The 15,486-nt window shown below is 42.7% G+C and overlaps 1 protein-coding gene and 1 non-coding gene across 2 annotated transcripts; one reads left to right on the forward strand and one right to left on the reverse strand.

Moving 5' to 3' along the window:
* Positions 1-990: 990 nt before the first annotated feature.
* e2f6 (E2F transcription factor 6) lies at positions 991-15,077 on the forward strand. The gene is made up of 6 exons (XM_042333437.1): positions 991-1,296; positions 4,757-4,961; positions 6,335-6,493; positions 8,579-8,693; positions 9,155-9,392; positions 12,617-15,077. The coding sequence occupies exons 1-6, from the start codon at positions 1,203-1,205 to the stop codon at positions 12,631-12,633; spliced, it is 828 nt and encodes a 275-aa protein (XP_042189371.1). The 5' UTR covers positions 991-1,202; the 3' UTR covers positions 12,634-15,077.
* Positions 7,315-7,386, reverse strand: trnag-ccc. The gene has a single exon. It is a non-coding gene; the product is annotated as a tRNA-Gly (tRNA).
* Positions 15,078-15,486: the final 409 nt, after the last annotated feature.

Here is a 15,486-nt window from a genome sequence, read left to right on the forward strand (position 1 = left end):
GGAGTGGGCGAGGGGAGAGTGTATGATGGGGGAGCAAGTCAGTGTGAAGAGGAGGGAGTGAATGTGAGGGAGATGGGGAGAGACAATAATGGAGAGAGGAGGTGAGAGAGAGTAATTGAGAGAGGGAGAGAGTGTGAGAGATTGAGGAGAGTGTAGAGGGAGAGATGGAATGTGAGAGGGAAGAGAGCAATTGCGCGAGAGTGTGTGCGCGAGAGAGTGAGGGGGAGAAGAGTCAACCCCTCCAACCCTTCTCTCTCCCCCCTTCCTCTCGCCCCCTCTTCTCTTTCCCCTCACTCCCTCTCCTCACCCCACATTCTCCCCACTCCTCTCCCTCCACACTCTTATCTCCCTCCTTTCTTTCCCCCTCCTCTCTCTTCCCCCCCCTTCTTCGCCCCAAATCTCTCTCCTTCCTCCTCTCTCCCAAACAGCCACGCGGTTCACTATCTGCACAGCCGTTGCTAAGGGCGCGTTTGGCCTTCCTGGCACTGCTGTAACGGCCGATATTATTTACTCTCACCGCGCTGCCTCCCAACCACTGGCTCCACTCTCCTCCCAACCGCCGGCTCCTGGCGCGGCTCTGGGAGGACGTTCACCAGGGAGTGGGAAGTTGGCAATGATGTCGGGCCGGATGTGGCCCGCGGGCCGCTAGCTGCCCCAGGAACGCTGAAACAGGTGGACCTTTGACAAACCTGACCGGTCTTTTAATAAATAAATATATATTTTTAAAAATCACCTTCGGGCGCCCCCAGACGCGACCCCGAGCCGTGCGCGAAGAGGGACAAACAACATGGCGCCCACGCGTGAGAAAATGGTGCCTTGGCGACCGGGACATAGGCCAAGGCGCACGCGCGGCGTGAGGCTGCTGCGCACGCGTGGCGTGAGGCGGCTGGCGGCGCTCTCCGCGCACGCGCGGCGTGAGGCGGCAGGCGGCGCTCTCTGCGCACGCGCGGCCGCAGGCGGCGCTCTCTGCGCACGCGCGGCTCCATGTTCCCGTGAACCCGTGAAGGTGGAAGGAGAGGGGCGGAGCAGTGCCGGGGACCGTGGCCGGTGTTCGCTCGGCTGCACAGTCACTACACACAGGCTGTAAACCAGGCTCTAGTACGGTGAAGCCAGGCGGCCGCTCGGGTGGGTCCCAGCGCCGCTGTGTTCGTTGTGGCCCAGCCCGGGACCGGGGGCCGCGGTCCTGGCGTTACTCCCAGCGCATGTGGCTCAGGTCCCGGCCCCGGGGTGAGGATCCGGCCCCGAGGATGGAAGCTGAGAAGTTGGACGAGTTCTATGGCCTGGCGCGGCCCTCGTGTAAGTGCCGTGTGTTTACTGTGTGTTTACTGTGCAGGTGCTGTGGTCACGTGGCTGTCCGTGTGTTTACATGTCTGCAGTTATGGCAGTTTGGTCCATTCCCAATAGACCGTCCCGAAAACAAGGGGGAGGGGGAAGGGGGGGAGGAGCGGGGGGAGGGAGGGGGAAGGGCGGGGGGGGCGGGAGGAATGACTGGAGGTTTTTTAAAAAAATGCAATTTAAGAAAACAAATGCCCAGGTTTAGCCCAAAGCAGAAGCACCGCAGGGAATCAGGGATAAAACGGGAAACGTTGCAAATACAATCTGAAAGGGAACGACCTGGTTCTGATAAAGGTTTTGACGGCTAACGTGGGCCTGGGTTTGTACTTGTGCATTTCTAACATGTTCCGTGTTTGAAGGAAGTTCAAATGCATTCTCCAATGCACGTTGTAAGTGTTTACGTTCACTACTCAGTGTTTACTCTTCCATGAAGTACAGTCCTGGCCAATAAAATGCTTGATTAATGAGGTGCAAGAAAGGGGACGGAGGAATTGAAATTCTGTACATGGGTTTGTGTAGTATTCACTTTTTAAGTTAGTATTGTGTTGAGTGCACTTCCTGGATTTATTCACATGGTATCAGTTTACACGTTATTATGGTTTAAAGTTATGAAATACTATATATTTTATTTCTGAATGGCAGATGAGTGTGTGGGTAGTTTGCTTCAAATAGATTTTCTTATTTTTCGTTCCTGGGTGACAGCTTAGCTCAATTGGTAGCACTCTCACCTCTTAGTCTGAAAGTTGCGGGCTGACCCCACATTGGTACTCTGAACTCCCTCAAGTCTAATCTAACACCAATGCAGTGTTCAAGTGAGTTGCATTTTTGGAGGTGCCATCCTTCGGATGAGACATTAAACTGATGGTCCATTTTCTATTGAGTTGAACGTTAAGATTTCATGGCACTATTCAAAAAGAGTTTTTTTCCCTATTGTCTTGGCCAATGATCCCCCAAATAAAATTGGGCATTCATTTCATGGTGGTTGTGGACAATGCTGTGTGCAGATTTGTCTGCTGCTTTTGCCTTCAAAATACACAGCCACTACAACAACAGCTTGGATTTATATAGCGCCCTCCACGCCGGACGGTGTCTCAGAGCGCTTCACAGTAACAGATCCCGGGGCCGAGCCAGGGGGAGGGGTAGGAAGGTGACCAAAGGCGCGGTCGAGAAGAAATACTTGGCTTACGCTCCAATGAACTACATTGTTGGAGAAGCTGAGCTGATTGTTTGGACAAGGTGTTAAACCAAGTCACATCTACCTGTTCAGATGAATGTAAACAATCCCAGGGCACTTTTCAAAAATTGCTGGGAATAGAGGTAGGGTGGGACAAGACCGTGGAATGCTTTAAAAGTTAGGACAAGGATCTTGAACTCAATCCTCCAGGGGATGTGGAGCCATTGAAACTGAGCCAGAATGGGCTGATAGACTTGTAATGCCTAGTGCGGGAGAGGACACAAGCTGCAGAGTTCTGAATGGTCTGCAGCTTGTGGAGGGATGAATTGGTTAGTCCAGTGAGCAGATAGTTGTCATAGTCGAGCCTGGATGTGATAAAAACATGGATAAGGGTCTCTCTTGTGGCCTAAAGGGAGAGGTAGTTGCGGAGGTGGGTAGTGCTGTGGAGGTGGGGAAAGCTGAGTGGGTCAAGGATAGATGTGGGGTTAAAGGACAGCTGAGAATCGGAACAAGACACTGAGGCCTCTCGAGCCTGCCCCGCCATTCGATAAGATCATGGCTGATCTTCAGACCTAACTCTAATTACCTGCCCTATCCCTATATCCCCCAATCCCTCTATTTTTTTGGAAGAATACAATATATCCATTGGTATTCCCCAATCTCTTATATAAAATGCAAAGCTCATAAATATTAACACCTTGTCACGTCAATATTAATATTAAAATCTCTCAAAGTACTTTTTGTACACAGAGCAGAATCTCCCAAACAAGGGGATAATGTTTTTTAACCAGGGGACTTGTTCGTCAAAAGTGCTTTGAGGCATAATCATATGTGAAAGGCACTGAGAGAAACTCTCATATCATTTTGAATGATGCCGTGACTTCAGTGTCCACCTGAAAAAGCAGATGTGGCTTTGGCTTGAATTCCTGTCCGAAAGACGGCACCTCTGATAACGCAGAGGTGTCAACCTAACCTGAGTTCAAAGTTCTGACTTGGGGCTTGAATACATGACCACACTCAAAGGCAAGGCAAACTGAGCTAGGCTAACACCTTGATGTCCATTATCAGCTCTCATCCAAGCTAAATTTGGTGGATCAGTTTATTGAAGCAAAGAGGTCTGTTGCTGTGAATGAAATACTTGATTTATGTCCTCCCTACTCTGTCATCCAATTACAGATGAATATCACAGCAATGTAGACAAGCCCGTGGCATGAAGTCGGACTAATGATCTCTTTGTATATTATCATTTAGGACTTTAGCACGTTCTTATTTAAGACACAGAATCAGAAATGCAGAACTATTATCTTAGAATATGTAACTTCCAATACTTTGTTGGAGTGCAGTCTAAATCCACAAGATAGCAAAGATAGTGATTTTGCAATTCAATCAATTCTACCATTATTTGAGGTCAGATTTTTGATTTGTATTATAAAAGAAAGGCTTCACTCCACCGTTTGTGGCCGTGCCTACATCCCGAAATTCTGGAACTCTCTCCCTCAATCCCTTAGCCTTGCCCCCTCTTCACTTTCAAATCCAGTCTAAAGACCTTTTTTGATAGTACTTATGGTCACCTCTGCCCTCCCTCTTCCCCTGGGACTCCGCCACTGTCAAGCATTCTGGGATGCTACCTTGCGTGACGGGCGCAATATAAATGCAAGTTCTTGTTCTTTGTTAATTAACAGAACCACTTAAAAACCTCTACATTGCTTGGGTAATCGCCTCAACCCTGTCTGCCTACAACGTAAAAACTCATTATTATTCACCCAAGTATCTGTCATTAAACCCTTTACTGTCCAGCACCTTGGGACGTCCTACCGATGTGAAAAGCACTATATAAATGCAATTTGTTGTAGTTGCCAAACAACTAACACTGATGCGACAGTGGAATCAAGAGGGAAAATAAATTGCTTCACACTATAATCTTGAATTGCGATGTTCATAATTGTCACCTGACCTAGTTTCCACTTCAATTTGTAATTCGTGATATTTGAAAAGTGACTAAATGCAATTTTCAATTTTTTTGGTGCTGACTTAAAAAAATGCAATAACTGTTTTGAGAATGATGCAAATTAGACCTCATAGCAACAAGCTAGAATTTCTAATTGATATAATTCGGGCTAAGTTTTACAACTTTGTTTTATTTCTGGCTTAATTGAATTGCGATGTGATTGAAATAGAATGAAATGATGTTTCTCATAGCTTTGTTTTGAAAACTGAAGATTAATCTGTTTGTATTTGTTTTAACAGCTAAGAAGCCACGCTTTGATGTATCACTTGTGCGTCTAACTCAACAATTCATGGAGCTCATTAAAGAGGCTCCTGATGGTGTTCTTGATATGAACCATGTGGCGTGGGTTCTTGGGGTACGGAAAAGAAGGGTTTATGATATCACCAACGTACTGGATGGAATTCATCTCGTCAGAAAGAAATCCAAAAATCTAATTGAATGGGTGTACGTGACATTTTCTTTTTAAGAAAACTTCTTCCAGTTTTTACTCACAGGCATTTGAATATTGAACGTGGAATGCATCTCTTCAATTTATCATTGTTAAATGAAGTACATTAACATCCTAACATGTTCTTTAAGAGCCCTATGGTCTGTGTTTGAGATGTGAACTGTAGCGTTTTACACATTGACTGCATCCCTGCTTCAGTTCATAGTCAAACAAGTACTGTTTGATAGAAGTTTTAAGGGATCAAGAAAAGAGGTTAATGGCAAGGTATTGTAAAATCAAATGCTAGAACCTTTCAAGATTATACCATATGTTGAGAAGGCCAAACTTCAGCCAGTAGTTCAACCAATTCCCCTGCACAGACTCAGCGTGAATGCCTTTTAGACCCCTGAAACTTCGCAGCCCAGCTAATAATGTATTGGTCCTCCCAATGGGGAGGACATGGAAATCTCCATAAGAAAGATGTGCTTTTCCAACCCTCTTAATGGGTTCCAGAAGTCGCTGTGTCAGGAGGGTCAGTTGGTCTTCCCTGCTCACATCTCCTTCTTCCTCCCACCTCCCCCCCTCCATATGAGAGTGAGTGTGGACTGGTATCTTAACAATTGCTGTAAACATTGGGAAGAAATGAATCTCAGCCAATCTGCCTCTGATCACGGTTCTAAAGCACAAAATGTTTACAAATCAGAATTCAGGTTTCTGCTTTAGAGGTCAGAGCTGCAAATAAAAGGTATTTCTTGAGCAAAGAAGATTGACTGAGAAATTTGATAGAGGTATAATATAAAAAAGGTTTAAAAGATTTGGATACATATTTCTGCTTCTGCCATTTACACAGATATATTTAATAAGAAGAACAAGATTTTGCTTAGTAAAAGAGCAATGAGCATGTAGAACAAAGTAAGGTTTTGGGGTTACTTGACTTAGAAATTGTTACATCAAAGGAATCTTGTGGGAAACGTGGAGTAAGGAAAGTTGCCTAAAGTTTTGCCCTGCTGGGAATCAAACCCAGGTCCTCTCGATTGCAGGGTGAGTGCTCTAACCACTGAGGAAACGTGATGGATAGGCTACATGATCTACTGGAATAAAATTGGTCATTCTTAATTCTATCACTAAATAGAGTTGGGCAGAGATTGTAAAGTTGAAAATTTCATTTAGCTTGTATTGGTGATCCAGTGTCGTAAAAACAATTGGAAGCTGAAACAGTGGTTAAATTATCCAGTACTGTACTACAGGGGAGGGTTTTGTTTCTCTGTGTTTGGTAACAATCGTTCAATGGGGGAGGGAGAGAAGAAAGCTAAGCTGTTTTACTTTCTTTAATGTAAACTCTGGGCTGTGAACAATATGTAAATAATGCTTCTCGTGCTTAAATTATTAGAGGCAAAAGTCCCCAAGAAAAGCTTGGATACGATGCTCAGTCTCGGAAACTCGCAAAGGAGACAGAAGAGCTAACGTCTATAGAGGAATCCCTTGATGAATTAATCAAAGATTGTGCTAATCAGTTGTACAAAATGACGGAAGATGAAGAAAACTCAAGATATCCTTTTTCTCTATAAGAAAGATACTGTTTGTATACTGTTAATTGAACGTTCTGAGTTATTACTCCTGGTGTGTTTTTCTTAAATGTCATATGTTAAAGCTTGCAGCAGTTGATATAATTGGATTCAGTAGTATTTCTTGAAAGAATCCTTTAAAGAATTTTTTTTTCAGTTTTTCTTGTTTGTCCAATTTTGGTTTGGTTGATTACATCAATGCATTTGACCTCTGGTAACTGACATTAAAATTCAATTGTTTTCATAATAGATGTGAAACTTGCCGACTCTGCCTTTGGTTTAGAGGTCCGACTCCTTCCTTTCACATTTATTGACAGAATCTTAAAAGGAGAATATTGCCCAAGGGGGATATTATCTCATTTTTGAGCACTCTTTCTTGGGAGTATCAGTGACCAGATGGAGATCAAACAAGATTGGCAAGTGCCAGCAAATTCAAGAAATGTCCCAATAAAAGCATGCAGTCTTTTGGCCCAGCAATAATTGATTTGCTGGATTTCATAATACTTATAGATCTCTCTTTGAGTAATTGAACTTTGGCAATTGTTTTCCTATGACTCCTTGAATCTTAATAATAAATAATCCTTGCATTTGATATAACGCTTTTCATGTCTTCTAGATGTCTCAAAGTGCATCACAGAATATATTGTAAAGTGAATTGACTGTATATTTGTGGACGAAATGCGGCAGCCAATTACACAGAGCAGTGTCCCACAAACAGTCGTGGACTGACGTGACCAATTTATTTTAAAATTTTTTGTGAGGGATTATTATCAGGAATGTGGAATAAGGAAACTTGCCCAAGGTTTCGCTCTACCGGGAATCGAACCCAGGTGTCTCGCTTGGGAGGCAAGTGCTCTAACCACTGAGCTACAGGACTCAACATCTTGTGATAAGTTGGAGAGTCTTGCTTACCTTGTGCTTCTGGCCCTGGATACAGGTAAAATTGAGGCCTTGGTCTCTCCACAATGGGATAACTGCGTATGGACACACTCGTGTGTCTCTCTCTCGCTATCCCTTCTCATTCCTCATAACCTTCCTTTGCTGTAATAATAATCCTTGCATTTGATATAGCTCCTTATCGCGATGTTGAGACGTCTCAACATTTTTATCCAATTTCTGTTATAAACTGCTTTATCAGCCATTGCTGAGTGGTAAGGCATTTCCATATTCTGATACCCCTACGTATAAATCAGTATTTTTTAACATTTTTGCTTTGGTGATCTTTAGTGATCTTTAATTTCTGCTTTCTTGTTACTGATTCACCAATTAGTGGAAAACCTCTTTCTCCCGTCATAATTTTGAAAATCTCAATCGGAGACATTCACTTTCTCAGTTCTTATTTTACAAGTCTTTTAACGTAACAATAATTTCTTTAATGGGAAGGCATCTATTGCAAACATGTAATGTGTATGTGGGGTCCTGTAGCTTAGTGGTTAGAGCACTCACCCCACAAGTCAGAAGACCTGGGTTTGATTCCCAGCAGGGCGAAACTTTAGGCAAGCTTCCTTACTCCACATGCTTCTGTTTACCTAGCAGTATGTCGGAACCCAGTTGTTAGTCGATTGGTGGATCGCTTTTCGGGGCTAATAATCTCGCCAAAATATTAAAAAATTGGTCATTCAATCCATGACTATTTGTGGCACACTGCTGTGTGCAATTGACTACTGTGTTTTGCTCACAAAATATACAGTGTATTCACAGTGTATTCTAGTAAGTATTTTGAGATGTCTCGAAGACATGATAAGGGACTATATCAATTGTATGGATTATTATGTTTTTTTGTTGCTTTCTTAGACAAGAAAACATCAGTATATTTAACATCCTCACCAAAATTTGTATTTCACTGTGCTTTGGCTGAGGGGTAAAGAGAGAAAATAACCTAGAGCCAATTGTTGGTTTGTGGTTACAAATGTGAATTTCACTTGTCTTGTGGAAGCTTTTCAAACAAACTTCTTGTGATACATTTTTTTGGGGGAAAAAACACTTTTGTAATAAAAAGAAAACTGTGACACTAATCTGTTTTTCATTTCCAAATATTTTAAAATGAGTTTATCTTAACGAAGGAACACACTAGCATACGTAACATATCAGGACATTCACAGTATTAAAGCCTTTCAAGATCAGATTGTAATCGCAATCAAAGCTCCCCAAGAGACCAAATTAGAAATACCTATTCCCAAAGAGGTGAGTCATACCTATTAAATACAGCAATAGACCTTGAAAAAAAACTGACCTGGTAGATAAGGGAATGAAATAAGGTGCTATAGAGAGTTTCACTCTGTGTTTACCTAGATAACTAAAATAAAAGGACTAGCACAAACGTAGATTATATTGTTTGAATGCTAACCTAAATTCCAACTTCTATGAATAAGAGAATAATTAATAATAATAAATATTCAATTTATCTCATTGTAAGATCCAGTACAATTGATTTTCATAAATTAATTACTGTAATTTACAAGATTACATTTGTATTGTGCCTTTCATGGCGGTAGGATGTCCCAAGGCGCATTTGTATGGATAATGCATTTCAAATTAAAAAGTTAGCTTTCTAAAACTGTAGTACAGGCTCCCATATTTTTGTCTCTAGTATTTGAGGTGTTGTTCCTGTCAGAATACTAAAACTCTGCTTGTTTATTGTGCAGGAAATTATCCAGGTTCATTTAAAAAGTACCAAAGGACCAATTGATGTCTTTGTTTGTGAATGCAACAGCCAGGAGGGAACTGGTTTGGTTCAAGATGAAACGGATTGTATCATTATTGAGAATAAAGGGGACGTCTCACCTGGGGAAGGCAAAGGAGTCTCGTCTGGATTCGATGAATGTGCCTCGGAGGCTCTGGGCAAAGACACGTCATTTGAGGAGGGTAAACATACCACGTTTGGTGAGGGCAACAACGTTTTGGCTCCAGATGGCAATGACGCCTCACTTGGGGAGGACAAAGATCCCTCGCCCGAGGAGGGCAAAGAACCCTCGCCCGAGGAGAGCATAGATCCCTCGCCTGAGGAGGGCATAGATCCCTCGCCTGAGGAGCGCAAAGAACCCTCGCCTGAGGAGGGCACGGATCCCTCGCCTGAGGGGGGCACGGATCCCTCGCCTGAGGGGGGCACGGATCCCTCGCCTGAGGGGGGCACGGATCCCTCGCCTGAGGGGGCACGGATCCCTCGCCTGCGGAGGGCAAAGCTCCCTCGCCTGCGGAGGGCAAAGCTCCCTCGCCTGCGGAGGGCAAAGCCCCCTCGCCTGCGGAGGTCAAAGCCCCCTCGCCTGCGGAGGTCAAAGCCCCCTCGCCTGCGGAGGTCAAAGCCCCCTCGCCTGCGGAGGTCAAAGCCCCCTCGCCTGCGGAGGTCAAAGCCCCCTCGCCTGCGGAGGTCAAAGCCCCCTCGCCTGCGGAGGTCAAAGCCCCCTCGCCTGCGGAGGGCAAAGCCCCCTTGCCTGCGGAGGGCAAAGCCCCCTCGCCTGCGGAGGGCCAGGGTGCCTCGCCAGCGGAGGGCCAGGGTGCCTCGCCAGCGGAGGGCCAGGGTGCCTCGCCAGCGGAGGGCCAGGGTGCCTCGCCAGCGGAGGGCCAGGGTGCCTCGCCAGCGGAGGGCCAGGGTGCCTCGCCAGCGGAGGGCCAGGGTGCCTCGCCAGCGGAGGGCCAGGGTGCCTCGCCAGCGGAGGGCCAGGGTGCCTCGCCAGCGGAGGGCCAGGGTGCCTCGCCAGCGGAGGGCACAACTGCGGTTTCACTGGGCAAAGGTATTATTCCTCCTTAAAATGGTCAGTTTTTTTTTAATAATGAAACTTCATACTGAAGTGTGGCTTTGTGTCTGCCACAGTTGTGTATTATGTAGACATCAAACATTCTCGGTGAGCCATTTCATTTTAATCCTGTAGATACACTTAGGTGATTGTTTTGCATTAATATAATGATCCCCCATCAAGCAACTGGCCTCCTTTTGAGAAACATCATATCCACCAATAATAAACCTGATTTTAAAAATGACCTTATATATGGTGGTGTTAAAAGCTTTCTCGAAGCTTCTCCATAGTCTAGTGGGTAAAAACATTATCGAGTGAGCAGTAAAATGTGCAGGCAAGAAGTTTGCAGGTTTAATTGTGCATCTGTGCTAAGTTAGCTATTTGGATCCAAGGATGAGTCCCAAACCTCTGCTCACATGTTGCCTGTTCGAATAAAACCTGCTAAGCTTTCCTTAATCTGTAGAAAACCAGAGCTACTGCCTTAAAGGCTCACTGAGTAACGGGCCCCATACACATTTGGGGTCTTGCAGGTTCATCTCCTGGTTTCATTGGTGGGTTGTTGATACGGAAAAATATTAACTCAAGGTTGCTGCTTGCTCTTTCAGTTAGAAATGGAGTCCTGTAGCTCTGGTTAGAGAGCTCATGCCTCGCAAATGAGAGACCTGGATTTGATTCCCGGGCAGGTCAGGGTGAAACTGCTAGTTTCTTTATTTCACACACTACTGTTTACCTAGCTGTAAGTAGAAAGCTGATTGTTAGTCGATTGGCGGTTCGCTTTTCCGGGGGTAATAATCTTCAAAAAGAAATAATAATAATAATTTGGTCACTCAATCCACGACTGTTTGTGTGACACTGCAATTGGCTGCCGCATTTCTCCCACAAAATATATTCTCTACACTTTATAGGATATGCTGTGAAGCGCTTTGAGACGTCTCGAAGACGTAATAAGGCGCTTTATCAATGTAAGGATTATTATTATCTGGATATGGTCCTGGTGATGCCCAATATCTATGGAGCCATATTCACCAAATGGAGGTGACAATATTGGGTGGAGAGAAATAACTAGAGAAAAATATTATCTAATATTTTAGAACATTTAGAACCCAGATGCTGTAATAGAGAGAGCTGCAGCTCACAGACCAGGACCTTGCTGATGCTGGTCTAAGCAGGAGGCTAAATTGGCCCCAGCTTTTCCATGGTTTAGGGAGAGTAAAATCAGCTGAGTTTCCTGGTTCTGACTTTCTTCGCCATGCAGCAGGCATGTGGGGAGAGATCTGGTTCGATTGTGATGTTCTCTAGCTTCGTAGAAATTTACAGCACAGAAGGAAGCCATTTGGCCCAGGTCTGAGAAAGGACATTCACTGTCTGCTGACACTCACTGTCGAGCCTCGCATACAATGACCACTTGGGTTGGATACCGGAGGGAAACCAGAGCTTGTGGAACCACATCTCAATATAAGGAGGCCAGAGCAGGAAGCAGAGACATTGGCCAATGTGGAGTAAATTATAAAAACAATTTTACACAATAAATGTTTTAAAAATTGAAAGCTTAAGAGGGGTAGCTGCCTGGCCATTTTGAATGCTGGAATTAGGAACGTGGATTTTTTTTTCATGTATCCTCAATTTATTCCATCTGATTATTTTCAATCTATTTTGGATCATTGTGGTATTTTGTTCACAAATGCAAATCTAAGATCTTTGAATGGATTTGATATATTTGCTCTACAACAAGATTTGTCTGATTTTGATTTGTGTTTGTTATAATTTAGAAGTGAACTCTCAATTTTTTTTATTTTTGACTACAAAATTGGTCCTTTATTCACTTTCTGAAGGAGCCAGTCATTCGCTTTCTCTCTTGTCTTATAAGCAATGTTAATATTGAAACTAGAGTAATATTTACAAATGGAGGAATGAAGATGAATCTTAAAGCAGCAAATAAGAATTAAAATGGCTGCATGTTTTGAATTTAGAAATTATGTTAAAGCATGAGGACCTGGGTTCGATTCCCAGGTGGGGCGAAACCTTAGGCAAGTTTCCTTACTCCGCACGCCTCTGTTTACCTAGCAGTACATCAGAACCCAGTGTTAGTCGATTGGTGGATCGCTTTTCCGGGGGTGGTAATCCCTTCAAAAATAAACAATAAAAATAATTTGATCACTCAATCCACGATTGTTTGTGGGACACTGCTATGTGCAGTTGGCTGCCGCGTTTCGTTTACACAATCCAGTTTACAGTGTATTCTGTGAAGCATTTGAGACTTTTTGACAACATGATAAGGCGCTATATCAAATGCAAGGATAATTATTAGAAATTACATTCTCGTGCTTTTTACGTTTAAATCATTGACAGTGCTTTTTGTTTAAATCATTGCAGAACCACCTACAAAATGATGATAAACCTATTACTCTGAAGCAGTGGGACAAATTGAAGACCAGATCTCTCTTGGCACATCTTGTGGGTTTTTATGATTGACCACTGGTCCAAATAAACCCGTGGTACCAAGAAAGGAGCAAAGGTGGCCTTATGAAGGCACACAATCCACGTGCCTTTGGCAAACCTGTATGAACATTTTCTGATCAATTATTGTACATTACCAAGAATTATTCAATGTGGGTTTGCACAATAGTCAGGAAATATTACCAACAAGAATTATTGTTATCAAGAGTTTTAGTTAGAAAAGTCTTACAGTAGTTTTCACTTCGAAAAAAATGTGAATTGTCATGATAACGTACTTGTTAAAATTAGGTTTTGTAAATATTTTAATAAGATGAATAACATGAATTTTAAGATTGCAGCAGCTCGATTTGTATAAGTGAAATATTGTAAGCATTTTTTTGCATTCGCTATAAAATCTCGGGTCAGCAAATTTAGGATATTTAGAAATTTGGAACTCCAGAAAATTGTCATCATGCCACTGTGAAAAGTGTACACTTATTAAGTGTGATCTATTAATTAAAGTGAATGTGTTAGGCATAGTAGAACAACTGCTCATTCTTCATTTTACATATAAAAGTAGGTTGCTTATCCAACAGAGATCAGTACAGATGCCTGACCCTTTTAATAGACTGAATGTAGAATCATGTGGTCTCTTTCCTGCATTGTGTCAGAGCAACTAACGTCAGTCAGGGATATATATTGGTTGGATTTGCTTTGTCACAAGAGGAAATCTGTTGCCATTTTACATAGCTTTGCCACTTTTGAGATGTAGTATATTTTTGCTTGAGTAATCTTGTGTATATACTCTTGATTTTTTTTTAATCCAGAGTTTTAAAGAAGCTGAATGCATTAATGAAATGCAAGTAAATCTTTCATGTGCATAGCTTGCCTTAAAAGCATTCTGCGAAACACTGATTCCTGTACAGAATAAAAAATGTGGACTTCATCCTTCCTTGAACACACTGTATTTATATTTTTTAAAAAATTGCAGAGTTGCTGAAGAATGCTATAACTAACCATTCCAGTAATAGCTTAAGTTTAATTATCTCTGGGTTAATCTTGCATCACCCAGTAACTCCAGTAACCGCATCGAAATGGCATTGATGTAATTTTGAGAGTAGGTTGCCCTCCCAATGACAGTTACCACATTGAGACCAAGGAAAGAGTTTTTTTTATAAAGAAAAGAAAGCTTTGGATATGCTATACTCCAAAGCTGATATGGTCCTGCATTGAATATGAAATGCCCTTGACCATACGTTGCCCTGTGTGTCTTGCTTTTCAGTCAGTCAAATGTGGGCTTTTGAATAAGGCTCCAAAAGGTAAGACTGGAAGAAGCTAATTTATTCCAATGAACAAGACCACATTGCTCTTTTGATTCTATTAAAGAGGTTAGCATCTGGGCCACTGAAGGTGATTCAAATGGGCACAATTTGGGCAAAATTGCTGAAATGCTGGAGAATCTTTCCCCCTAGTCTCCAAAAGTAGTCTCCACTAGAGCAGTATCTGATGGTATCTATTGGATAATCAGTCCTACAGTGTATTCCTCTGCTTCTAAGCCTTTTACATACAGCTCCACATCAGCACCAGATGAGCTTAAGCAAGCTGTACCAGATTCAAATTCCTAATCTTGTATGTAAATTTGTAATTATAATTTGTTAAACCTGTAACTTCCATGAATTGTGAAGGTATTACCAACAACACGGCTTGAGGATCAGGACATATCCCAGACCGAGGGTGTGCTGATGCCTTCTACCTCATCTGATATGATAAGAGTCCTTATCCTTACTTCACATACTTTACCAGAACAATATCAGAAAGTAATGCAACTGTGGAAGAGTGGTATTAAAACAGTCCTGTGTAGTGTTTTTGGCAGTTCAGTATATGAGCCAGGCAGATCAGCTGTACTCCTTAAGCCTGGGGATAGGCCAGCCTGGTTTGGTGAGTTGCACCTGGAGAAGTAGACTATTCAGTGGGAATTGCAAAGGTATTGGGAATCTTTTGGGGTCAATTAATTACCAGGTGGTGTTGCTATTGAAAAGAGTTGAAGGGAAGGAGAAAATTGTTTGCATCTTCCTCAGTCGATGCCGATTATAATGTTACTTTTTGCAAATTGGCAATGTTTTTGCAGTTTTACTGTATATCCAGTTCGTGAATGAGCATCACAATTTACCACGCTGTCTGTCAATCCTCAAATATTTAGTCAGTTATTTTGCAATCATTCATCAGCCTTATTTATTAGCAGAATTTCCTTATAAACAGTCTGAATTTAGTATAAGTCTTGGCTTGTTCCTCTTAAAAGACGCAATTGTAATTCCACACATTTAAAATTCAATGTTGTTTTGTGGGCTGAAACAGTACTGCTGATTTCCGAAATGTCTAATAAAATCATGAACTTGTATCTGTTTTTTTATGTCGCTTTTGTTACTTTTAATTTTCTCACAGGTTTGGCATCCCACTAAAGGAACAATATATAATATAAATTCAGTGACAGTTATGCCCATAAAAGATTGTAAGTATTGATACTTGATCAACCTCTATAGTGTTTTGTAAGCAACAAAATTGTCAGATTTATGTAATAATAATGCGTGCATTTGACATAGCGTCTTATCACGTCATTGAGACAACAACAACACAACAACAAAATTACATTTATAGCACGCCTTTCATGTCAGGAGGACATCCCAAAGAGCTGAACGGTCAGGTGTTGGGGTCCGAGCATGGGGGAGGCGGGGTGTAAGGGTGAGGGAAGGCAGAGAGGTGGGAGGGAGACCAAAGGCACAGTCGAAGGGTCTTGAGACCGGCCTTGA

This window comes from Callorhinchus milii, unplaced genomic scaffold (assembly GCF_018977255.1).
Source record: "Callorhinchus milii isolate IMCB2004 unplaced genomic scaffold, IMCB_Cmil_1.0 Scaffold3, whole genome shotgun sequence".
In the NCBI taxonomy this organism is placed as follows: Eukaryota; Metazoa; Chordata; class Chondrichthyes; order Chimaeriformes; family Callorhinchidae; genus Callorhinchus; species Callorhinchus milii.

Coding starts and splice junctions, on each gene's coding strand:
- e2f6 (XM_042333437.1), top strand. CDS start 1,203: ATGTGGCTCAGGTCCCGGCCCCGGGGTGAGGATCCGGCCCCGAGGATG. Junction 1,297..4,756: donor TGGCCTGGCGCGGCCCTCGT/GTAAGTGCCGTG, acceptor TTGTTTTAACAG/CTAAGAAGCCACGCTTTGAT. Junction 6,494..8,578: donor GAAGATGAAGAAAACTCAAG/ATATCCTTTTTC, acceptor ACGAAGGAACAC/ACTAGCATACGTAACATATC.